Source organism: Chiloscyllium plagiosum, unplaced genomic scaffold (genome assembly GCF_037043375.1).
Source record: "Chiloscyllium plagiosum isolate Xiang-an unplaced genomic scaffold, Cpla_swu_hap1 HiC_scaffold_40, whole genome shotgun sequence".
Lineage (NCBI taxonomy): Eukaryota > Metazoa > Chordata > Chondrichthyes > Orectolobiformes > Hemiscylliidae > Chiloscyllium > Chiloscyllium plagiosum.
In genome coordinates this window covers 6,868,293-6,894,348 of record NW_028270178.1, presented here as the reverse complement: position 1 = coordinate 6,894,348, position 26,056 = coordinate 6,868,293, and the positions used below count along the sequence as shown (strand labels likewise).

Sequence of the window (26,056 nt, the reverse complement as noted above, 5' to 3'; positions counted from 1 at the left end):
GTGTACCAGTCCCTGTGCATTGTGTATCTGACCCTGAGAGTGTACCAGTCTCTGTGCACTGTGTATCTGACCCTGGGTGTGTGCCAGTCCCTGTGCACTGTGTTGCAGTGTGTCCTTGTCTGGGAGAGGCTGTGGAGAGAGGTGTGGTTTGGCGGGGGGCGATGGGTGGAGGTGGGTTTGTTGATGCACGTATGCTTTCCCTCCCCCCCCCGTCCCATTGGCCAGACAGAGAGGTGTTACAGAGCTCCAGGAATAACCCGAAATATCATTGAGCAACTTTGAAAATGCAGCACACGCAGAGACAGGCTCAGAGAGAGGGAGAGTGAGGGACGGGCACAGAGAGAATGGGAGAGAGGGGGGACAGGGAGTGGGGGAGAGATGCAGAGAGAGAGAGAGAGAGAGAGAGAGACAGGGACAAACAGGGGGAGAGGGACAGAGAGAGGGAGACCCTGAGGGACAGAGATGCGGGTGGGAAACTGTGAGAAAGAGACCTAAACACACAGAGATACAGACAATGATAGGCAGGCACACACATACACACTCTCACAGAGAGAGAGAGACACACACACACAAAGACACACACACACACACAGACTCTCTCTCACACACACAGACACACCCAGACAGACAGACAGACACACACACTCATCGAAATACACAGAGACACACAAACAGTGAGGCATACTGGGAGAGACACAGGTCTCTATGTGGGACATAGAGAGGGAGAGGGAGATGGAGAGAAAGAGAGAGACACACACACACAGAGTGATCCCGACTCGGACACACTCTCACAGACACACTCCTGAGATAATCGAGTCTGCTGTATGTGCCTCCCTCTCCCTTTCTACTCTCTCTCTGTCTGGCTGTCTCTCCCCACCCCCCCCCACCCCAGTTTGCTATCTCACACTCTGACATGGTGGAAGGCCCCGTTCAGTACCAGCATCACTTTGTTGGTCCTGTCCTCCTGAATGCAGTGGTTTCCTCCACAAAGTACAGATTGGGAGGGGGGAGAGATTGGGAGGGGGGAGAGATTGGGAGGGGGTAAAGAGAGAGAGAGAGAGAGAGAGAGAATAAATCGGGGAGACAGAGCATGAGAAGGAAGAGCGAGAGAGCAGGTCAGCGAGAGAGAGAGAGAGAGAGTGGGACAGAGAGAGAGAGAGAGAGAGCGGGACATAGAGAGAGAGCGGGACATAGAGAGAGAGCAGGACAGAGAAAGAGAGAGAGAGAGCGGGACAGAGAGAGAGAGCGGGACATAGAGAGAGAGAGAGAGAGAGCGGGACATAGAGAGAGAGAGAGAGCAGGACAGAGAGAGAGAGCGGGACATAGAGAGAGAGAGAGAAAGAGTGGGACAGAGAGAGAGAGAGTGGGACAGAGAGAGAGAGAGCGGGACACAGAGAGAGAGAGCAGGACATAGAGAGAGCGCGGGATAGGGAGAGAGTGGGACAGAGAGAGAGAGAGCGAGACAGAGAGAGAGAGCGAGACAGAGAGAGAGAGCGGGACATAGAGAGAGAGAGCGGGACATAGAGAGAGCGGGACAGAGAGAGAGAGAGAGCGAGACAGAGAGAGAGAGCGGGATATAGAGAGAGAGAGCGGGACATAGAGAGCGCGCGGGATAGGGAGAGAGCGGGACAGAGAGAGAGAGCAGGACATAGAGAGAGAGAGAGAGAGAGAGCGGGACATAGAGAGAGCGCGGGATAGGGAGAGAGCGGGACAGAGAAAGAGCGGGACAGAGAGAGACAGCGGGACAGAGAGAGGGAGAGAGAGGGACATAGAGAGAGAGCGGGACATAGAGAGAGCGCGGGATAGGGAGAGAGCGGGACAGAGAAAGAGCGGGACAGAGAGAGACAGCGGGACATAGAGAGAGAGAGAGAGAGAGAGTGGGACATAGAGAGAGAGCGGGACATAGAGAGGGTGCGGGATAGGGAGAGAGCGGGACAGAGAGCGAGCGGGACAGAGAGCGAGCGGGACAGAGAGAGAGAGCGGGACAGAGAGAGAGAGCGGGACAGAGAGAGAGAGCGGGACAGAGAGAGAGAGCGGGACAGAGAGAGAGAGCGGGACAGAGAGAGAGAGAGTGGGACATAGAGAGAGAGCAGGACATAGAGAGAGCGTGGGATAGGGAGAGAGCGGGACAGAGAGAGTGAGAGAGAGAGAGAGAGTGGGACAGAGAGAGAGAGTGGGACAGAGAGAGAGAGCGAGACAGAGAGAGAGGGACATAGAGAGAGAGTGAGGGAGAGAGCGGGACAGAGAAAGCAGGATAGGGAGAGAGAGTGCGGGACAGAGAGACAGAGAGAGAGAGAGCGGGACAGAGAGAGAGAGAGCGGGACAGAGAGAGAGAGAGCGGGACACTGAGAGAGCAGGACAGAGAGAGAGGGACATAGAGAGAGAGTGAGAGAGTGCGGGACAGAGAGAGCAGGATAGGGAGAGAGAGCGCGGGACAGAGAGACTGAGAAAGAGAGAGAGCAGAACAGAGAGAGACAGCGAGACAGAGAGAGAGACACAGAGAGAGTGAGAGAGAGAGAGCGGGACATAGAGAGAATGAGAGAGAGAGAGTGGGACATAGAGAGAGCGAGAGAGGGAGAGAGAGAGAGCAGGACAGAGAGAGAGCGGGTTAGGGAGAGAGAGCGGGACAGAGAGAGAGAGAGAGCGGGATAGAGAGAGAGAGTGAGACAGAGAGAGCGAGACAGAGAGAGTGAGAGACAGAGAGAGTGAGAGAGCGGGTTAGGGAGAGAGAGAGAGAGTGAGAGAGCGCGCGGGACAGAGAGAGAGAGCGAGACAGAGAGAGTGAGAGAGAGAGTGGGACAGAGAGAGAGCGGGACAGAGAGAGTGAGAGAGAGAGAGAGCGAGACAGAGAGAGAGAAAATGGGACAGAGAGAGAGAGTGAGAGAGAGCGGGACAGAGAGAGAGACAGAGAGAGGCACAGAGAGAGTGTGAGAGAGAGAGAGAGAGCGGGACATAGAGAGAGTGAGAGAGAGAGAGCGGGACATAGAGAGAGTGAGAGAGAGAGAGAGCGAGACAGAGAGAGAGAGCAGGACAGAGAGAGAGAGAGAGCGGGATAGAGAGAGAGAGCGAGACAGAGAGAGTGAGAGAGAGCGAGACAGAGAGAGTGAGAGAGAGAGGGACAGAGAGAGAGACAGAGAGAGTGAGAGAGAGAGTGAGAGAGAGAGCGGGACAGAGAGAGAGCAAGACAGAGAGAGAGCAAGACAGAGAGAGTGAGCGGGTTAGGGAGAGAGAGTGAGAGAGAGCGCGGGACAGAGAGAGAGAGCGAGACAGAGAGAGAGAGAGAGAGAGAGAGAGCGAGACAGAGAGAGTGAGAGAGAGAGCGGGACAGAGAGAGTGAGAGAGAGAGAGCGAGCGAGACAGAGAGAGAGAGAGAAAACGGGACAGAGAGAGAGTGAGAGAGAGAGCGGGACAGAGAGACAGAGACAGAGACAGTGAGAGAGAGAGTGGGATAGGGAGAGAGAGTGCAGGACAGAGAGAGTAAGAGAGAGAGAGAGCGAGACAGAGAGAGAGAGTGAGAGAGAGGGACAGAGAGAGGGAGAGAGAGAGCGGGACAGAGAGAGAGAGCATGCAACAGACAGAGAGTGGGACAGGGAGGGAGAGAGAGAGAGAGTAGGACAGAGACAGAGAGCGCGGGAGAGTGAGAGAAAGCGCGCGACAGAGAGAGAGAGCAGGACAGAGAGAGTGTGTGGGACAGAGAGAGTGTGTGGGACAGAGAGAAAGTGTGAGTGGGACAGTATGAAAGAGAGAGAGAGAGAGACAGAGAACAGGACACAGAGGGAGAGCGGGAGAGTGAGAGAGAGCACGGGACAGAGAGCGCGGGACTGAGAGAGAGAGTAAGTGAGAGGGAGACCGAGGGAAAGAGAGAGGACAGAGCTGTTTAATATTTCAATGTTTTTTAGTGAAATGAACACGGAAGGAAGTGTGGTGAGTGGACAGAGGGAGAGAGAGTGAGGCTTGTTCCAGTGTTGTTGGAGAGAGTGCAGAGCAGGGTGATCAATACAAACAGTCACTGGGAGAGGCTCAGAGGACCGAATGGCCACAGACTATCCCCTGGCACGGCGACAACAACCAGGGTCCCTCATTGGCTAAAACACTCTGGGACAGGTCCAGGAAAACAGTCGTTAAAATCCACTGGGGACAGCTCCGAACAACGTGCTCATCACAAAACCCACGGCCCACTTCCACCTAGAAGGAACACCACCCCCCTCCCTGCAAGTTCCCCCCCGAGACACTCCCCATCCTGACTCGGAAATATATCCGCCATTCCCTTCAGGGTCAGAATCCCGGAATTCCCTCCCTCAGGGGCATTGTGGGTCTACCCACAGCACATGGGCTGCAGCAGGTTCAAGATGGCCGCTCACCCTCACCTCCCCCCAACCTTCTCAAGGGAGAGTTTAACTAGGGAGTGGGCAGTAAATGCTGGGGCTAGCCAGCGACGCCCACGTCCCAGGAGTAAAGGAAGTTTATTTTCCATTTTAGGCCAATAAACCGAGGAGTTGGCAGACACAAGATATGCTCAAGGTCAACACCAGTGTGACTGAGGTCATGTGAGAGAGAGAGAGAGACACAGGCAGAGAGAGATACGAACTCACGGTCAGAGATGAAAACGTTAAACAAATCCCTCCGAAGCCATTGAGAGAAAGGGCTAGAAAGATCAGTGCAGAGAGACCTGTGAGGGAGGGGATGGGGGGAGATAAAGAAGGCAATTATTGTGCAATACAATCTCTTCATACCCAGAGTCAGCACCCAGCGCTCCCAGGGACAGGGACAGCACGGGGTTAGATACAGTGTAGAGCTCCCTCTACATCCCCCTGACAGTGTGTCCCCCCTCCCACTTTATACCCAGTGTCAGCACCCAGCGCTCCCAGGGACAGGGACAGTGTAGAGCTCCCTCTACATCCCCCTAACAGTGTGTCCCCCCTCCCACTTTATACCCAGTGTCAGCACCCAGCGCTCCCAGGGACAGGGACGGCATGTCCGTCGCTCAGGGCTAGGGCTGAGCTCGGGCATTCCCGAGACAGTACCATTAGGGGGAAGACCAGCTGTGCACAGAGGTACTCACTTGGTGGGTTGTAGGCAGCTGTGGCTATCATGGCACAGGAGAGGGCAAAACTGGCACTACAGAGGGCAAGAAGGAGAGAGAGAGAGAGAGACAGTTAGTAGTACTGCGCAATTGGTAGGCAATATCTCAGGCAGCACCTTCCAGACCCTCACCCCTCGAGTGACCTTCCCTCCTTCCCGCCCTCACTCTCAGGCAGCACCTTCCAGACCCTCACCCCTCGAGTGACCTTCCCTCCTTCCCGCCCTCACTCTCAGGCAGCACCTTCCAGACCCTCACCCCTCGAGTGACCTTCCCTCCCTCCCGCCCTCACTCTCACCACCTTCCAGACCCTCACCCCTCGAGTGACCCTCCCTCCCTCCCGCCCTCACTCCCAGGCAGCACCTTCCAGACCCTAACCCCTCGAGTGACCCTCCCTCCCTCCCCCCTCACTCTCACCACCTTCCAGACCCTAACCCCTCGAGTGACCCTCCCTCCCCCTTCACTCTCACCACCTTCCAGACCCTAACCCCTCGAGTGACCCTCCCTCCCTCCCCCCTCACTCTCACCACCTTCCAGACCCTAACCCCTCGAGTGACCCTCCCTCCCCCTTCACTCTCACCACCTTCCAGACCCTAACCCCTCGAGTGACCCTCCCTCCCTCCCCCCTCACTCTCACTACCTTACAGACCCTAACCCCTCGAGTGACCCTCCCTCCCTCCCCCCTCACTCTCACCACCTTCCAGACCCTAACCCCTCGAGTGACCCTCCCGCCCTCCCCCCTCACTCTCACCACCTTCCAGACCCTCACCCCTCGAGTGACCCTCCCTCCCTCCCCCCCTCACTCTCAGCACATTCCAGACCCTCACCCCTCGAGTGACCCTCCCTCCCTCCCCCCCTCACTCTCACACAGCACCTTCAAGACCCTAACCCCTCGAGTGACCCTCCCTCCCTCCCCCCTCACTCTCAGGCAGCACCTTCCAGACCCTAACCCCTCGAGTGACCCTCCCTCCCTCCCCCCTCACTCTCACCACCTTCCAGACCCTAACCCCTCGCGGAGTGAAAAGGTTTCTCCTGGTGTCTCTCGGTGCTCCTGTCCCCAATCCCCTTCAATCCGTGTCTCTCTGGGTCCCCATCTTCCCATCAATGGGAACAGATCCTCCCTCTCGACTCTCTCCAGCTCCCCCCCCCCAACACCACCTCGCGATCTCGAACCCCTCGATCGAATCTCCTCTCGATGATCTTGTCTCTGAGGAGACCAGGCCCGGCCTCTCCGGTCTATCCCAGTCTCCGAGGGCCCACATCCCTGGGATTATCCACGTGGATCGTATCCGCACCCTCTCGGATCCCTTCCCCCCACCCCGTCTCCCGAAAGGGCTGGGCCGGGATCCCCAGTCGATATCCCGCGGAGGATGAGGCAGTGTTTTGCTTAAAACGGGGTTCGCGTTAACTCCCCGGGAACTCTCTGGGAGTCAGCTCAACACGGATCAGTCCATCCTGAAGCCGAGTGTGACTCCATCGCGGTCGGCGTTCCCTCCAGCCCGCTCCGCCATTTTAAGATGGCCGCCCCCCACCCCCGGTCAGATATGTGACCTGGTCTCCTCCACCCCATGTCCCCCTCAATCCCTGGCCACCCCTCCGTCTCGGCCGAGCGTACCTCACTGTTTGGGCGGACCCTGATGGAATTCTGAAGGTTCCCCCACCTCCCACCTCCCCCCCCCCAAAACCTCGAGCAAAGCTAATCGATCTTGACCCACCCCCAAAATGGCCGCCCACGTCTCGGGCTGACTGCACGTCTCTGGGCCGGGTCTGGTCTCTTCAGCTGCATCCCGGCCACATTTCTCCCCCCAAACCCACTCGAGACATTTTTTTGTATGATTTAGTGAGATTCCCACCCCCCCCCCCCCCCCCCCCCCCCGGCCCCCCGAGTGTTCGCACTGCAAATTTGGGGGCAGTCATAGATTCATTGAGATGTACAGCACGGAAACAGACCCTTCGGCCCGACCTGTCCATGCCGACCAGATCTCCCAACCCAATCTAGTCCCACCTGCCAGCACCCGGCCCATATCCCTCCAAACCCTTCCTATCCATATACCCATCCAGATGCCTCTTAAATGTTGTCATTGTACCAGCCTCCACCACATCCTCTGGCAGCTCATTCCATACACGTACCACCCTCGGTGAAAAAGTTGCCCCTTAGGTCTCTTTTATATCTTTCCCCTCTCACCCTAAGCGTATGCCCCTCTAGTTCTGGACTCCCTGACCATAGGGAACATAATTTGTCTATTTACCCTATCCATGCCCCTCGTGATTTTGTAAACCTCTATAAGGTCACCCCTCAGCCCTGAATCCTTTCAAGTTTCACAACATCTTTCCGATAGGAAGGAGACCAGAATTACACGCAATATTCCAATAGTGGCCTAACCAATGTCCTGTACAGCTGCAACATGACCTCCCAACTCCTGTACTCAATACTCTGACCAATAAAGGAAAGCATACCAAACGCTGCCTTCACTATCCTATCGACCTGCGACTCCACTTTCAAGGAGCTATGAACCTGCACTCCAAGGTCTCTTTGTTCAGCAACACTCCCTACGACCTTACCATTAAGTGTATAAGTCCTGCTAAGATTTGCTTTCCCAAAATGCAGCACCTCGCATTTATCTGAATTAAACTCCATCTGCCACTTCTCAGCCCATTGGTCCATCTGGTCCAGATCCTGTTGTAATCTGAGGTAACCCTCTTCGCTGTCCACTACACCTCCAATTTTGGTGTCATCTGCAAACTTACTAACTGTACCTCTTATGCTCACATCCAAATCATTTATGTAAATGACAAAAAGTAGAGGACCCAGCACCGATCCTTGTGGCACTCCACTGGTCACAGGCCTCCAGTCTGAAAAACAACCCTCCACCACCACCACCCTCTGTCTTCCACCTTTGAGCCAGTTCTGTATCCAAATGGCTAGTTCTCCCTGTATTCCATGAGATCTAACCTTGCTAATCAGTCTCCCATGGGGAACCTTGTCGAACGCCTTACTGAAGTCCATATAGATCACATCTACTGCTCTGCCCTCATCAATCTTCTTTGTTACTTCTTCAAAAAACTCAATCAAGTTTGTGAGACATGATTTCCCACGCACGAAGCCATGTTGACTATCCTTAATCAGTCCTTGCCTTTCCAAATACATGTACATCCTGTCCCTCAGGATTCCCTCCAACAACTTGCCCACTACCGACGTCAGGCTCACTGGTCTATAGTTCCCTGGCTTGTCCTTACCACCCTACTTAAACAGTGGCACCACGTTTGCCAACCTCCAGTCTTCCAGTACCTCACCCTGTGACTATCGATGATACAAATATCTCAGCAAGACGCCCAGCAATCACTTCTCTAGCTTCCCACAGAGTTCTCGAGAGAGAGAGAAAGAGAGAGACAAAGACTGCTCCCTCCTGGTTAAATTAATACGCAGAGTTGGGATCAAACAAATCCTGCACCGACGGACAAATTCAAAGATTTTGTTTCCGCAAAGACGGGAGGCAACGTTGGAGAGGAGCAGGAATTCGGATCATTCAGCAGTTCCTGGAATAGGAGATAGGCTGGAAGGGCTGAATGGCCTCCTGGTGCTATTGTGTTATCGGCTGGGGAAGGGGGGCTGAATGGACTCCTGTTCCTGTGGGACAGGTTGGGGAAGGGGGGCTGAATGGACTCCTGTTCCTGTGGGACAGGCTGGGGAAGGGGGCTGAATGGCATCCTGTTCCTGTGGGACAGGCTGGGGAAGGGGGCTGAACGGCCTCCTGTACCTGTGGGACAGGCTGGGGAAGGGGGGCTGAATGGCCTCCTGTTCCTGTGGGACAGGCTGGAGAAGAGGGCTGAATGGCCTCCTGTTCCTGTGGGACAGGCTGGGGAAGGGGGCTGAACGGCCTCCTGTACCTGGGGGACAGGCTGGAGAAGGGGGGCTGAATGGCTTCCTGTTCCTGTGGGACAGGCTGGGGAAGGGGGCTGAACGGCCTCCTGTACCTGGGGGACAGGCTGGAGAAGGGGGGCTGAATGGCCTCCTGTTCCTGTGGGACAGGCTGGGGAAGGGGGCTGAACGGCCTCCTGTTCCTGTGGGACAGGCTGGGGGAAGGGGGGGACTGAATGGCCTCCTGATCCTGTGGGACAGGCTGGGGTAGGGGGGGGCTGAATGGACAGGCTGGGGAAGAGGGGCTGAATGGCCGCCCTGCTGCAGGGGAAATTTTCAAAATATAATAGACCCAACCCCTGGGGTTGGGGGGGATGTGGAAGGGGGGGGGGGGGGTTGGGTTCAGGGGTCAGGGACAGGATTGGGGTTAGGGTGAGGGTGAGGGTCAGTTTGGGGGTCAGAGGTCAGGACTCAAGGTGAGAGGGTTACCTGCCAATCAGCCGTGGCATCCTTGGCCCGTACTTGTCCATCAGGATGCCCAGGGGTAAAGTGGTGGCACTCAACAGGAAGGAGCCGATGGTGAATCCCAGGTTTAACATCTCTGCCTGGTCCACACAGCTCGCCCACAATCCATGTGTGCTGTTCCGATCACGCCACTCGCTTGAGGAGTTCACAGAGACATTACCAGACTCTGAGAAGGTACAACAAGGACAAACGTTTCACAGAACTCCCTCGGTACTGACCCTCCGACAGTGCGGCCCTCCCTCAGCACTGACCCTCTGACAGTGCGGCCCTCCCTCAGCACTGACCCTCTGACAGTGCGGCCCTCCCTCAGCACTGACCCTCCGACAGTGCCCACTCCCTCAGCACTGACCCTCCGACAGTGCCCACTCCCTCAGCACTGATCCTCCGACAGTGCCCACTCCCTCAGCACTGATCCTCCGACAGTGCGGCACTCCCTCAGCACTGACCCTCTGACAGTGCGGCCCTCCCTCAGCACTGACCCTCTGACAGTGCCCACTCCCTCAGCACTGACCCTCCGACAGTGCCCACTCCCTCAGCACTGACCCTCCGACAGTGCGGCCCTCCCTCAGCACTGACCCTCCGATAGTGCGGCCCTCCCTCAGCACTGACCCTCCGACAGGATGTGTAGGTTAGGGTCGATTAATGAGAGGGAAATGGGTCTGGGTTGGTTACTCTTCAGACGGTCAGTGTAGACCTGTTGTGCCGAAGGGCCTAATGCCACATTGTCGGGATTCGATAGATTCTTCTGTCCTACTGCTCCACGATGACCATAATCCCGAAAATAAATCAGACCCACTCAGTTGCATTTGGCCCATGTCCCTCCAAACATTTCTTACCCATGGATTTATCCAAATGTCTTTGAAACTTTGCAACTATATTTGCAAACCGTCACCTCCTCTGCAGATTCATCCCACTCTCTTTTTAAAAAAAACCCATCATTTTTTCTGAATCTTTATTTTCTCTCCTTAAAAAAATATGTCCTCTAGCCTTGAAATCCCACACCCTCGGGAAAATACATCTCCCATTTACCCCTCATGATTTGTGATCAGGCCACCCGTCACCCCCTGACGCTCCAGTGATGAAAGTTCCAGCCCCTCCATATAACTCAAGCCCCTCCATTCCCGGCCACATCCCGGGAAATCTCTTCGGAACCCTCTCCAGTTTAATAATCTCCTCCCTGTTACCGCGGCGATCAGAACCGGACACAGTGCTCCAGACGAGGCCTCACCGACATCCTGTACAACCCCAACGTGTCGTCCCAACTCCTACACTCTGAGTAATGAAGGCAAGCCAGCTCAATGCCTTCTTAACCACCCTGCCCAAATCTGACGCAAACTTCAAATAAATTATGCACCTGAATCCCTCGGTCTCTCTGTCCGACAACACTACCCAGGGCCTTATTTTTAGTGATATATGCCCTGCCCTTGTTCGTTTGACCAAATTGCAACACCTCACATTTATCCAAATTATCCCACTGTTGGAATACTGCTTGCAATTCCGGTCTCCTCCCTATCGGAAGGATGTTGCGAAACTTGAAAGGGTTCAGAAAAGGATGTTGCCAGGGTTGGAGGATCTGAGCTACAGGGAGGGGCTGAACAGGCTGGGGCTGTTTTCCCTGGAGCGTCGGAGGCTGAGGGGTGACCTTATAGAGGTTTACAAAATCATGAGGGGCATGGATAGGGAAAATAGGCAAAGTCTTTTCCCTGGGGTGGGGGAGTCCAGAACTAGAGGGGCATAGGTTTAGGGTGAGAGGGGAAAGATATAAAAGAGACCTAAGGGGCAACTTTTTCACCCAGAGGGTGGTGTGTGTATGGAATGAGCTGCCAGAGGATGTGGTGGAGGCTGGTACAATTGCAACATTTAAGAGGCATTTGGATGGGTATATGGATAGGAAGGGTTTGGGGGGATATGGGCCGGGTGCTGGCAGGTGGGACTAGATTGGGTTGGGATATCTGGGTCGGCATGGACGGGTCGGGCCGAAGGGTCTGTTTCCGTGCTGTACATCTCTATGACTCTAATCTCCATCTGCCACCCAGTGACCCAACTGATCTGTGATCTTCCATCGCCTTCTATGCTGTCCACTATGCCTCCAATTTCAGTGTCATCCACCAACCTATTAACCAGGCTTTCGATGCTCTCATCGACAACACTTACATAAACGACAAACCAAAGTGGACCCTGCACCGATCCCGGTGAAACACCGCTGGCCATAGGCTTCCTGTCTGAAAATCAACCCTCCACCGTCACTCTGTCTCCCACCATTAAGCCAATTGTGTATCCAATCGGCAAGCTCTCCCCAAATTCCATGTGATCTCACTTCACTAACTGGTCGACCATGTCGACACTAACTTGTCAAAGGTTTCACTAAAGTCCCAGGGAACAAAGTCTGTCATCCTGCCCGCCTCAATTTTCTTGGCTGCTTTGTCAAAATTCTTGATCCAGTTTCCGATCCCTCGCACAAAGCCACGTTGGCTATCCCTAATCATTCCTTGCCTCTCCAAATGGGAGCTTCAACGCTATCTTTCAGAGTCACCTCCGATGACTTACTGATGTCAGACTCACGGTACTGTAGTTGGCCGGTATCTCCTTCCAGCCTTTGTTAACCAAAGGCACAACATTAGCCACCCTCCAGTCCTCTGGTACCTCACCCATGGTTATGCATGACACAAATATTTCAGCAAGAGGCCCCATTATTTTCTCCATAACTTCCTACAGCACCCTCGATAGATTAGATCACGTCACAGAGTCGTCACAGATATACAGCATGGAAACAACCCTTCCAAATATCCCAACCCAATCCAGTGCTATTTAGCAGCACCCGGCCCATATTCTGGACTCCCCCCCCGGGTTGGGGGGAGGCCAGAACTAGAGGGGCATAGGTTTAGGGTGAGAGGGGAAAGATATAAAAGAGACCTAAGGGGCAACGTTTTCACCCAGAGGGTGGTACGGGTATGGAATGAGCTGCCAGAGGATGTGGTGGAGGCTGGTACAATTGCAACATTTAAGAGGCATTTGGCTGGGTATATGGATAGGAAGGGTTTGGAGGGGATATGGGCCGGGTGCAGGCAGGTGGGACTAGGTTGGGTTGGGATATCTGGGTCAGCACGGACGGGTTGGACCGAAGGGTCTGTTTCCATGCTGTACATCTCTATGACTGTATTTACCTTGTATCTACCCCTCGTTGAGGCCATGTCTAGACCTCCTACACTCCAATGAAAAAAAAAACATCAATATTTATTTCCCAGAGCTCTTTAGCCTCCATTTCTTTCTCCACAATAAAGAAAAGACGCAAAATATTCATTTGATATCTCTCCCACCTCCTGAGGTATAACACGAAGATGACAGCGTTGATCTTTACGGGGCTTTATTCTCACTAGTTACAGTCTGACCCTGAATGCACTGGTGAAATCTCTTTGGATTATCCTTAACAGTATTTGCTTAGGCTTTCTTAAATCATCTCTCTGCCTTTGCAATCTCCCTCAGAAGAATGCCCCTTCACTCCTTACACTCTTCAAGAGATTCTTTTAGAACGTAGAAAAGTACAGCACGGCACAGGCCCTTCGGCCCTCGCTGTTGTGCTGGCCTTGTATCCCAGCCTCAGCTCAGATGACCTGGGTACCCTTCATCGTACGGTCATCCATGAACCTTTCGCTGAAATGTCCCTAATGTCTCCGACTCCACTCCCAGTGCTTTCCACACACCCACCACTCTCTGTGCAAAGACCCCCACCTCTGACGTCTCCCCTGTGCCTTAAAATTATGTCTCCCCCCCTCCCCACCCCACCCTCCCCACCCAGTGATAGCCATTCCCACCCTCTGGCTATACCTCTCATCATCTTGTATGATTAGATTAGATACAGTGTGGAAACAGGCCCTTCGGCCCAACAAGTCCACACCGACCCTCCGAAGCGCAAGCCACCCAGACCCATTCCCCTACATTTACCCCTTCAACTAACACTACGGGCAATTTAGCACGGCCTAACCTGCACATCTTTGGACTGTGGGAGGAAACCGGAGCACCCGGAGGAAACCCACGCAGACACGGGGAGAACGTGCAAACTCCACACAGTCAGTCGCCTGAGGCGGGAATTGAACCCGGGTCTCTGGCGCTGTGAGGCAGCAGTGCTAACCACTGTGCCACCGTGCCGCCCAAATCACCTCTCATCCTTCTTCACTCATAATGAGAAAAGTCCTTGCTCCGTCAATTCAAGACATGCCCTGCAGTCCAGGCAGCATCCTGGTCAATCTCCTCTGCACCCTCTCTAAAGCTTCCACATCCTTCGGACAATGAGACGACCAGGACTGAACACAATATTCCAAGTGTGGTCTAACCAGGGTTCAATAGAGAGCTGCAGCATTACCTCGTGGCTCTTAAACTCAATCCCCTTTACGAATGAAAGCCAACACTTTCAAAACAACCCGATCAACTTGGGTGGCGACGCTGAGGGATCTCTGGACGTGGATCCCAAGATCCCTCTGTTCCTGCACATACTGCCAACAGTCCTGCCTTGAAACCCTGAATTCTGCATTTCAAGTTCGACCCTCCAAAGACTTCACACTTTTCCAGGTTGAACTCCATCTGCCACTTCTCAGCCCAGCTCTGTGTCCTGTCAATGTCCCACGACATCAGCCCTCCGCACTATCCACCATCCTTCGTGTCACACTCGTTCGAACGCATGTGAATTCAACAACACAACTGAACGCTGATACCATCTCAATCCAGGAATAGTTTGTTGGGAACATTAAAATGCAAGGGGAAGAAATGTTTACCTTTCAATTTACACCCATTACCAACCGGTTAGATCAAAACCACAAGCAGGAAATGTTCTGTGAACTCAAAGCTTACAACACAGCATGGACTGGGCTATTTCCACATCGAGATATTCGTCATTGAACACCAATCAACAAGAATTCATTCCAGCACCTCGGGTCAGAGAGTCCTAGGGTTGTAACAGCACAGAAACAGACCCAACCGGTCCATGCTGACCCAGATATCCCAACCCAATCTAGTCCCACCTGCCAGCACCCGGCCCATATCCCCCCAAACCCTTCCTATCCATATACCCATCCAAATGCCTCTTAAATGTTGTCATTGTACCAGCCTCCACCACATCCTCTGGCAGCTCATTCCACACACGTACCACCCTCTGGGTGACAAAGTTGCCACTTAGGTCTCCTTAGGGCGGCCCGGTGGCTCAGTGGTTAGCGCTGCTGCCTCACAGCACCAGGGACCTGGCTTCGATCCCAGCCTCGGGGGTGACTGTCCGTGTGGAGTTTGCACATTCTCCCCAGGTCTACGTGGGTTTCCTCCGGGTGCTCCGGTTTCCTCCCACAGTCCAAAAATGTGGAGGTTAGGGTGGATTGGCCGTGCTAAATTGTCCCATAGTGCCCAGGGATGTATAGGTTAGGGTGGATTGGCCGTGCTAAATTGTCCCATAGTGTTCAGGGATGTGTAGGTTAGGGTGGATTGGCCGTGCTAAATTACCCTATAGTGTTCAGGGATGTGTAGGTTAGGGTGGATTGGCCATGCTAAATTACCCCATAGTGTTCAGGGATGTGCAGGTTAGGGTGGATTGGCCATGCTAAATTACCCCATAGTGCTCAGGGATGTATAGGTTAGGGTGGATTGGCCGTGCTAAATTGTCCCACAGTGTTCAGGGATGTGCAGGTTAGGGTGGATTGGCCGTGCTCAATTGTCCCATAGTGTTCAGGGATGTGTAGGTTAGGGTGGATTGGCCGTGCTAAATTGTCCCACAGTGTTCAGGGATGTGTAGGTTAGGGTGGATTGGCCATGCTAAATTGTCCCACAGTTTTCAGGGATGTGCAGGTTAGGGTGGATTGGCCGTGCTAAATTGTCCCATAGTGTTCAGGGATGTGTAGGTTAGGGTGGATTGGCCGTGCTAAATTGTCCCACAGTGTTCAGGGATGTGTAGGTTAGGGTGGATTGGCCATGCTAAATTGTCCCACAGTTTTCAGGGATGTGCAGGTTAGGGTGGATTGGCCATGCTAAATTACCCCATAGTATTCAGGGATGTGCAGGTTAGGGTGGATTGGCCGTGCTCAATTGTCCCATAGTGTTCAGGGATGTGTAGGTTAGGGTGGATTGGCCGTGCTAAATTATCCCATAGTGTTCAGGGATGTGCAGGTTAGGGTGGATTGGCCGTGCTAAATTGTCCCATAGAGTTCAGGGATGTGTAGGTTAGGGTGGATTGGCCGTGCTAAATTGTCCCATAGTGTTCAGGGATGTATGGGTTAGGGTGGATTGGCCGTGCTAAATTGTTCCATAGTGTTCAGAGATGTGTAGGTTAGGGTGGATTGGCCGTGCTAAATTGTTCCATAGTGTTCAGGGATGTGTAGGTTAGGGTGGATTGGACGTGCTAAATTGTCCCATAGTGTTCAGGGATGTGTAGGTTAGGGTGGATTGGCCGTGCTAAATTGTTCCATAGTGTTCAGAGATGTGTAGGTTAGGGTGGATTGGCCGTGCTAAATTGTTCCATAGTGTTCAGGGATGTGTAGGTTAGGGTGGATTGGACGTGCTAAATTGTCCCATAGTGTTCAGGGATGTGCAGGTTAGGGTGGATTGGCCGTGCTAAATTGTCCCATAGTGTTCAGGGATGTGTAGGTTAGGGTGGATTGGCCGTGCTAAATTGTCCCATAGTGTTCAGTGATGTGTTGTTTAAGGTGGATTGGCCGTGCTAAATTGTCCCATAGTGTTCAGGGATGTGTAGGTTAGGGTGGATTGGCCGTGCTAAATTGTCCCATAGTGTTCAGGGATGTGTAGGTTAGGGTGGATTGGCCATGCTAAATTGTCCCATAGTGTTCAGGGATGTGTAGGTTAGGGTGGATTGGCCGTGCTAAATTGTCCCATCGTGTTCAGTGATGTGTTGTTTAAGGTGGATTGGCCGTGCTAAATTGTCCCATAGTGTTCAGGGATGTGTAGGTTAGGGTGGATTGGCCGTGCTAAATTGTCCCACAGTGTTCAGGGATGTGTAGGTTAGGGTGGAAATGCCGTGCTAAATTGTCCCATAGTGTTCAGGGATGTGTAGGTTAGGGCGGATTGGCCGTGCTAAATTGTCCCATAGTGTTCAGGGATGTGCAGGTTAGGGTGGATTGGCCGTGCTAAATTGTCCCATAGTGTTCAGGGATGTGTAGGTTAGGGCGGATTGGCCGTGCTAAATTGTCCCACAGTGTTCAGGGATGTGTAGGTTAGGGTGGAAATGCCGTGCTAAATTGTCCCATAGTGTTCAGGGATGTGCAGGTTAGGGTGGATTGGCCATGCTAAATTGTCCCATAGTGTTCAGGGATGTGTAGGTTAGGGCGGATTGGCCGTGCTAAATTGTCCCACAGTGTTCAGGGATGTGTAGGTTAGGGTGGAAATGCCGTGCTAAATTGTCCCATAGTGTTCAGGGATGTGTAGGTTAGGGCGGATTGGCCATGCTAAATTGTCCCATAGTGTTCAGGGATGTGCAGGTTAGGGTGGATTGGCCGTGCTAAATTGTCCCACAGTGTTCAGGGACGTGTAGGTTAGGGTGGATTGGCCGTGCTAAATTGTCCCATAGTGTTCAGGGATGTGTAGGTTAGGGTGGATTGGCCGTGCTAAATTGTCCCATAGTGTTCAGGGATGTGTAGGTTAGGGTGGATTGGCCGTGCTAAATTGTCCCATAGTGTTCAGGGATGTGCAGGTTAGGGTGGATTGGCCGTGCTAAATTGTCCCATAGTGTTCAGGGATGTGTAGGTTAGGGCGGATTGGCCGTGCTAAATTGTCCCATAGTGTTAGGCGAAGGGGTAAATGTCATGGAATGGGTCTGAGTGAGTTCCTTTTGGGAGGGTCAGTGTGGACTTGTTGGGCCGAAGGGCCTGTTTCCACACTGTCAGGGAAGCTAATCTAAACTATATCTTTCCCCTCTCACTCTAAACGTGTGCCCCCTCTAGTTCTGGACTCCCCCACCCCAGGGAAAAGCCCTTGTCTGTTTATCCCTCTCCCTGCCCCCCCCCCCCCATGATGTGATAAGGCCGGAATGATGTTGGGTTTCCAAGCTGTTACCATGGTGACGGGTGTCATGGCTTCCCTCCTCCACTCACCTGCTTTTGTGTCAGCGCCTGTTTCAGTGTTTAGCTGGAACCAGTAATTCGCCAACACGAGCATACAAGTCCCTTTTGTATCTGAACCCTTCCACAGTCACTGGGGAAACACTGCCTTCCTCTGTCTCCAATTTGTTTTGATTTCCCAGTCCTTTCACTGAGTGTCTCCGGATCCCCTTGAGGTGCCTTTGTAAACCTCTCCCTGTCACACCCTCGCCTAGTCTGGTACCATCTGTAACTCAGAGCAGGCCAACAGACTGGGTTTCACCAGCTCTTCTCTACAGGGGGACCAACATCTACACACGCACACAGGCACGCACGGACACACACTGATGTACAGTCACAGGCGGACACACAGGCACGCACAGTCACACACGGGCACACACAGGCGTGCACGGTCACACACGGACACACACAGATGTACAGTCACAGGCGGACACACACAGGCGCGCACGGTCACACACAGACACACACGGACACACACAGATGTACAGTCACTGACGGTCACACACAGTCACACACGGACACACACAGATGCGCACAGTCACACACAGACACGCACGGACACACACCGACATGCACGGACACACACAGATGCACACAGTCACACACGGACACGCACGGACACACACCGACATGCACGGACACACACAGATGCGCACAGTCACACACGGACACACAGATGCGCACAGTCACACACAGACACGCACGGACACACACCGACATGCACGGACACACACAGATGCGCACAGTCACACACGGACACACACAGATACACGCAGATGTACAATCACACACGGACACACAGAGGCGTGCACAGTCACACACGGGCGCGCACTGTCACACATCGACACACACAGGCACGCACGGATACATGCAGATGTACAATCACACACGGAACCACACAGATGCGCACTGTCACACATGGACACACAGGCAAGCACGCATACACGCAGATGTACAATCACACACAGACACACGCAGATGTACAGTCACAGATGGACACACACAGTCACACACGGACACACACAGATGCGCACAGTCACACACGGATACACACAGGCACGCACAGATACACGCAGATGTACAATCACACACAGACGCGCACAGACAGACACAGATGTACAGTCACACACAGACACACACTGACGCGCATTGACACATGCAGATGTACAGTCACACACAGACACACACAGACGCGCACAGTCACACACGGACACACACAGACGTGCACAGACGCACACAGATATACAGTCTCACACGGACACACACAGACACGCACAGTCGCACACGAACACACACAGATAAGCACGGACAAACGCAGATGTACAGTGACACACGGACACACACAGATGTACAGTCACAAATGGACACAAACAGATGCACACAGTCACACACGGATGCGCACAGTCACACACGGACACACACAGGCAAGCACGGACACACGCAGATGTACAGTCACACACATACACACACAGGCGCGCACAATCACACACAGACACGCACGGACAAATGCAGATGTACAGTCACAGATGGACAGACACAGACGCACACAAGACATACGCAGATGTACAGTCACACACGGACACACACAGAAATGCACAGTCACACACGGACACACACAGATGCGCACGGACACACAGAGATGTAGTCACACACGGACACACACACACAGACGTGCACAGTCACACAGGCAAGCACGGACAAATGCAGATGTACTGTCACACACGGACACACACAGGCACGCATGAACACACACAGATGCGCGCGGACACACGCAGATGTACAGTCACACACGGACACACACAGATGCGCACAGTCACACACGGACACACACAGGCACGCACGGACACACGCAGATGTACAGTCACACATGGATGCACACAGTCACACACGGACACACGCAGATGTACAGTCACACACGGACACACAGAGATGCACACAGTCACACACGGACACACGCAGATGTACAGTCACACACGGACACACAGAGATGCACACAGTCACACACGGACACACGCAGATGTACAGTCACACATGGATACACACCGACGCACACAGACACACGCAGATGTACAGTCACACATGGATACACACCGACGCACACGGACACACGCAGATGTACAGTCTCACACCGACACACATGGGCACCACGCAGATGTACAGTCACACATGGACACACAGAGATGCACACAGTCACACACGGACACACACAGGCACGCACGGACACACACAGATGTACAGTCACACATGGATACACACCGATGCACATGGACACACGCAGATGTACAGTCACACACGGACACACACAGATGCACACAGTCACACACGGACACACACAGGCACGCACGGACACACACAGATGTACAGTCACACATGGATACACACTGACGCACATGGACACACGCAGATGTACAGTCACACACCGACGTACAGTCACACACCGACACACATGGACACACGCAGATGTACAGTCACACACGGACACACACAGGCACGCACGGACACACGCAGATGTACAATCACACATGGATACACACCAGACACACGGACACACACAGATGTACAGTCACACACCGACACAAATGGACACACGCAGATGTAAAGTCACACACGGACACACACAGGCACGCATGTACACACACAGACATGCGCAGACACACACAGATGTACAGTCACACATGGACACACACAGATGCGCACAGTCACACACGGGCACACACAGACGCGCACGAGGCACACGCAGATGTACAGTCACACACGGACACACACAGAAACGTTCAGTTACACATGGACACACACAGACACACAAGGACACACAGATGTACAGTCACACACAGACATGCACAGTCACACACAGACACGCACAGGCAAGCATGGACAAACGCAGATGTACAGTCACACACAGACACACACATGTGGGCACGGACACACACAGATGTATAGTCACACATGGACACACAGACACACAGTCACACACGGACACAGGCAGATGTACAGTCACACGGACACATGCACGCACGGTCACACACAGGTACGCACGGACAAACACAAATGTACAGTCACAGCCGGACGCACACAGACACACACGAGACACACGCAGATGTACAGTCACACACGGGCACACACAGAAACGCACAGTCACACACGGACATACACAGACGCGCACGGACACACACAGATGTACAGTCACACATGGACACACAGACAAGCACGGACAAACGCAGATGTACAGTCACACACGGACACACACAGGCACACACGGACACACGCAGATGTACAGTCACACACGGACACACACAGGCACACACGGACACACGCAGATGTACAGTCACACATGGACACACAGACGCGCACAGTCACACCATGGACACACACCAATGTACAGTCACACACGAACACACACATACGAGCACAGTCACACACGGACACACAGAGACACGCACAGTCACACACGGACACACACAGGCAAGCATGGACAACCGGACACATACAGTCACACACGGACACATACAGGCACGCTCGGACACACACAGATACGCATGGACACACACATACGCATGGACACACACAGATGTACAGTCACGCACGGACACACACAGTCATGTATGGACACACGCAGATGTGCAGTCACACACGGACACACACAGGCACGCACGGATCCATGCAGATGTACAGTCACACATGGACACACACCGACGCGCATGGACACACGCAGATTTACAGTCACACACGGACACACAGACGCGCACAGTCACGCAAGGACACACGGACACACACAGGCACGCATGGACACACAGGCGCGCACGGGCGCACGCAGATGTACAGTAACACACTGACACACACCGACACGCATGGACGCACACAGATGTACAGTCACACATGGACACACACAGGCACACACGGATACACACAGATGTACAGTCACACATGGACACACACAGGCCTGCACAGTCACACACAGACGTGCACAACAAATGCAGATGTACAGTCACAGACGGACACACACAGAGATGCGCACTAGGCACACGCAGATGTACAGTCACACACGGACACACATGGATGTACAGTCACACACAGACGCGCACAGTAACACACAGACACACACAGGCAAGCACGGACAAACGCAGATGTACAGTCACACACGGACACACACAGAAACGCACAGTCACACACGGACACGGACACAGACGTGCATGGACACACACAGATGTACAGTCACACACGGACGCACAGATGTACAGTCACACATAGACGCGCACAGTCACACAGATGTACAGTCACACACAGACACACATGCGCGCACGGACACATGCAGATATACAGTCATACATGGACACACACAGACGTGCACAGTCACATGCGGACACACACAGATGTACTGTCACACGGACACAAACAGATGCGCAAAGTCACACACGGGCACACACAGACACATGCAGATATACAGTCACACACGGACACATACAGGCACACACAGTCACATACAGATGCGCATGGATACACGCAGATATACAGTCACACATGGACACACACACAGATGCGTACAGACACATGCGCACAGTCACACACAGACACACACAGGCACGCATGGACACTCACCGACACACATGGACACACGCAGATGTACAGTCACACACGGACACACACAGACACCCACAGTCACACACAGACACACATAGACACGCACAGACGTGCACGAGACACATGCAGATGTACAGTCACACACGGACACACACAGATGTGCACAGTCACACACGAACACACACAGGCACGCACGGACACTCACCGACACACATGGACACACGCAGATGTACAGTCACACACGGACACACACTGACGCGCACAGTCACACACGGACACACACAGGCACGCACGGATACACACAGATGTACAGTCACACACAGACACACACAGGCATGCACAGTCACACACAGACGTGCACAACAAATGCAGATGTACAGTCACAGACGAACACACAAAGAAACGCACAGTCACACACGGACACACACACAGATGCGCACGGACACATGCAGATGTACAGTTACACATGGACACACTCAGACGCGCATGGACACACGCAGATGTACAGTCACACACAGACACACACAGTCACACACAGACACACACAGATGTACAGTCACACGGACACACAGACACGCACAGTCACACACATTGACAAACAGGCAAGGACGGACAAATGCAGATGTACAATCACACACGGACACACACACAGATGCGCACAGACACACACAGATGTACAGTCACACACGGACACACACAGTTGTACAATCACACACAGATGCGCACAGTCACACACGGACACACACAGGCACGCACGGACACACGCAGATGTATAGTCACACACGGACACACACAGGCACACACAGTCACACACAGATGTGCATGGACACACGCAGATGTACAGTCACACTTGGACACACACACACAGACGCATACAGACACACGCAGATGTACAGCCATACATGGACACACACAGACACGCATGGACACACGCAGATGTACAGTCACACACGGACACACACAGACACACAAAGACACGCACAGTCACACACAGACATTCACAGATGCGTGCGGACACACACTGACGCACATGGACACACGCAGATGTACAGTCACACACGGACACAGATATACAGTCACACACGGATGCGCACAGTCACACACGGACACACACAGGCACGCACGGACACTCACCGACACACGTGGACACACGCAGATGTACAGTCACACAAGGACACACACTGACGCGCACAGTCACACACGGACACACACAGGCACGCACGGATACACACAGATGTACAGTCACACACAGACACACACAGGCATGCACAGTCACACAGACGTGCACAACGAATGCAGATGTACAGTCACAGACCAACACACAAAGAAACGCACAGTCACACACGGACACACACACAGATGCGCACGGACACACACAAATGTACACAGACACATGCAGATGTACAGTTACACATGGACACCCACAGACGCACATGGACACACGCAGATGTACAGTCACACACAGACACACAGACACACACAGATGTACAGTCACACGGACACACACAGACGCGCACAGTCACACACATTGACAAACAGGCAAGGACGGACAAATGCAGATGTACAATCACACACGGACACACACACAGACGCGCACGGACACACACAGATGTACAGTCACACACGGACACACACAGATGTACAATCACACACAGACGCGCACAGTCACAGGCAAGCACGGACAAACACAGATGTACAGTCACATGCGGACACAAATGCGCGCAGGGACACATGCAGATGTACAGTCACACATGGACACACACAGACGTGCACAGTCACACACGGACACACAGATGTACAGTCACACGGACACGAACAGATGCGCATAGTCACACACGGACACACACAGGCACGCACGGACACACGCAGATGTATAGTCACACACGGACACACACAGGCACACACAGATGTGCATGGACACACGCAGATGTACAGTCACACTTGGACACACACACAGAGACGCATACAGACACACGCAGATGTACAGCCACACATGGACACACACAGACACGCATGGACACCCGCAGACGTACAGTCACACAAGGACACACACCGACGTGCATGGACACACATAGATGTACAGTCACACGGACACACACAGGCGCACACGGACACACGCAGACACACAGTCATACACGAACACACAGGCACGCATGGACATACGCAGATGTACAGTCACACACGGACACACACAGGTGCGCACAGTCACACACAGGCACACAGGCACGCATGGACATACGCAGAAGTACAGTCACACACAGGCGCGCACAGTCACGCACGGACACACGCAGATGTACAGTCACACGCAGGTTTGCACAGTCACACACACAGGCGCGCACAGTCACACACGGACACACAGATGCAGAGAAATGCACAGGCGCACAGTAACACATAGAGACATGCATATAAAGACGCACAGTCACACACACACACAGACACGCACAGATACACAGTCACACAGAGACATACAATCATACACAGATGCATAGTCATGCAATAACACACACACACAGTAACACACAGATGCATACTCATAGACACACACGGACACACAGACAGACAGACACACATACAGATATGCTTGGACATACACACACAAACACAGACACAGTCACGGACACACACCGACGCACACACAGATGCACAGTAACACACAGACACGCAGTAACACATGCATACACAGACTCACGGTCACACACAGAGACAGACACAGACACAGGGTCACACAGAGACGGTCACAAATACAGGAGGGTTACAGAAAGACACATATACACACACCCAGACACACACACACAAACACAACCCCACCCCCGACACACACCCCGACTCACCCCACCCCTCCCACACACACACGTATGCTCCCTTTGCCCCCGGTTACCCCCACTCCTTGCCAATGGACAGAGGGCAGTCCCACACCTACCTGTACAGAGGTGAGAGTAAAAGCCTTCCTTGGTCAGCATGAGCAGGAGTGAAGCCCACCCGAGAAGAACAGCCGAGAATAGCAGGTTCTCAATCACAGCCGTTATGGCCATCCACCATCGCCGCCTGTACGCCTGGGCCAGAGAAGGCGCCATACCGCCCAGCCTGAGGGGAGAGAGCGACAGGGAGTGAGGGGAGGAGTGTGTGAGAGAGAAAGAGGGAGAGACGTGGGTGGAGAGAGAGGAGGAAGTGAGGAAGAGAGAGGGCGGATAGAGAAGGGGTGGGAGAGATACAGAGATCGAGAGATGTGGTGAGGGGGAGAGAGAGGGTAAAGAGAAAGAGTGTGGAGAGAGAGGGGCTGAAGAGATGGAGAGAGAGGGGAGAGAAAGTTTGGAGAGAGAGAGGGCGGGGAGCGAGAGAGAGAGAGGGGGCGGAGAGAGAGAGGGAGGAGAGAGAGAGAGAGGGAGGGAGGGTGGAGAGAGAGGGCACAGAGAGAGAGAGCGAGAGGGTGGAGGGAGAGAGAGAGAGAGAGGGAGGGTGGAGAGAGGGGGAGAGGGAGTGAGGGTGGAGAGAGGGAGAGGGCGGGGAGCGAGAGAGAGAGAGAGAGGGTGGAGAGAGAGAGAGGGTGGAGAGAGAGAGAGAGAGAGAGAGAGAGAGGGAGGGTGGAGAGAGGGAGAGAGAGAGTGAGGGTGGAGAGAGGGAGAGGGCGGGGAGCGAGAGAGAGAGAGGGTGGAGAGAGAGAGAGAGGGTGGAGAGAGAGAGAGAGGGAGGGTGGAGAGAGAGAGAGAGAGAGTGAGGGTGGAGAGAGGGGGAGAGAGAGTGAGGGTGGAGAGAGGGAGAGGGAGGAGAGAGAGAGCGGAGAGAGAGAGAGGGCGGGAAGCGAGAGAGAGAGAGGGTGGAGAGAGAGAGAGCGTGTGGAGAGAGAGATAGAGGGTGGAGAGCGAGAGAGAGAGGGTGGAGAGAGGGAGAGGGAGGGTGGAGAGAAGGAGAGAGAGAGTGAGGGTGGAG

General features: G+C 53.6%; 1 protein-coding gene across 2 annotated transcripts in view; it reads right to left on the bottom strand.

Moving 5' to 3' along the window:
• slc43a1b (solute carrier family 43 member 1b) overlaps positions 1 to 26,056 on the bottom strand; it is a 131,351-nt gene that overhangs the window by 65,398 nt on the left and 39,897 nt on the right. For both annotated transcript variants that reach the window (XM_087981746.1, XM_087981745.1), the window contains exons 2-5: positions 25,050 to 25,213; positions 9,429 to 9,630; positions 5,063 to 5,118; positions 4,593 to 4,669 (exon numbers count right to left, since the gene is read on the bottom strand). In XM_087981746.1, coding sequence (XP_087837872.1) covers positions 4,593 to 4,669; positions 5,063 to 5,118; positions 9,429 to 9,630; positions 25,050 to 25,203 — 489 coding nt within the window. In that variant the 5' untranslated portion in view covers positions 25,204 to 25,213. The remainder of the gene's footprint in view (positions 1 to 4,592; positions 4,670 to 5,062; positions 5,119 to 9,428; positions 9,631 to 25,049; positions 25,214 to 26,056) is intronic.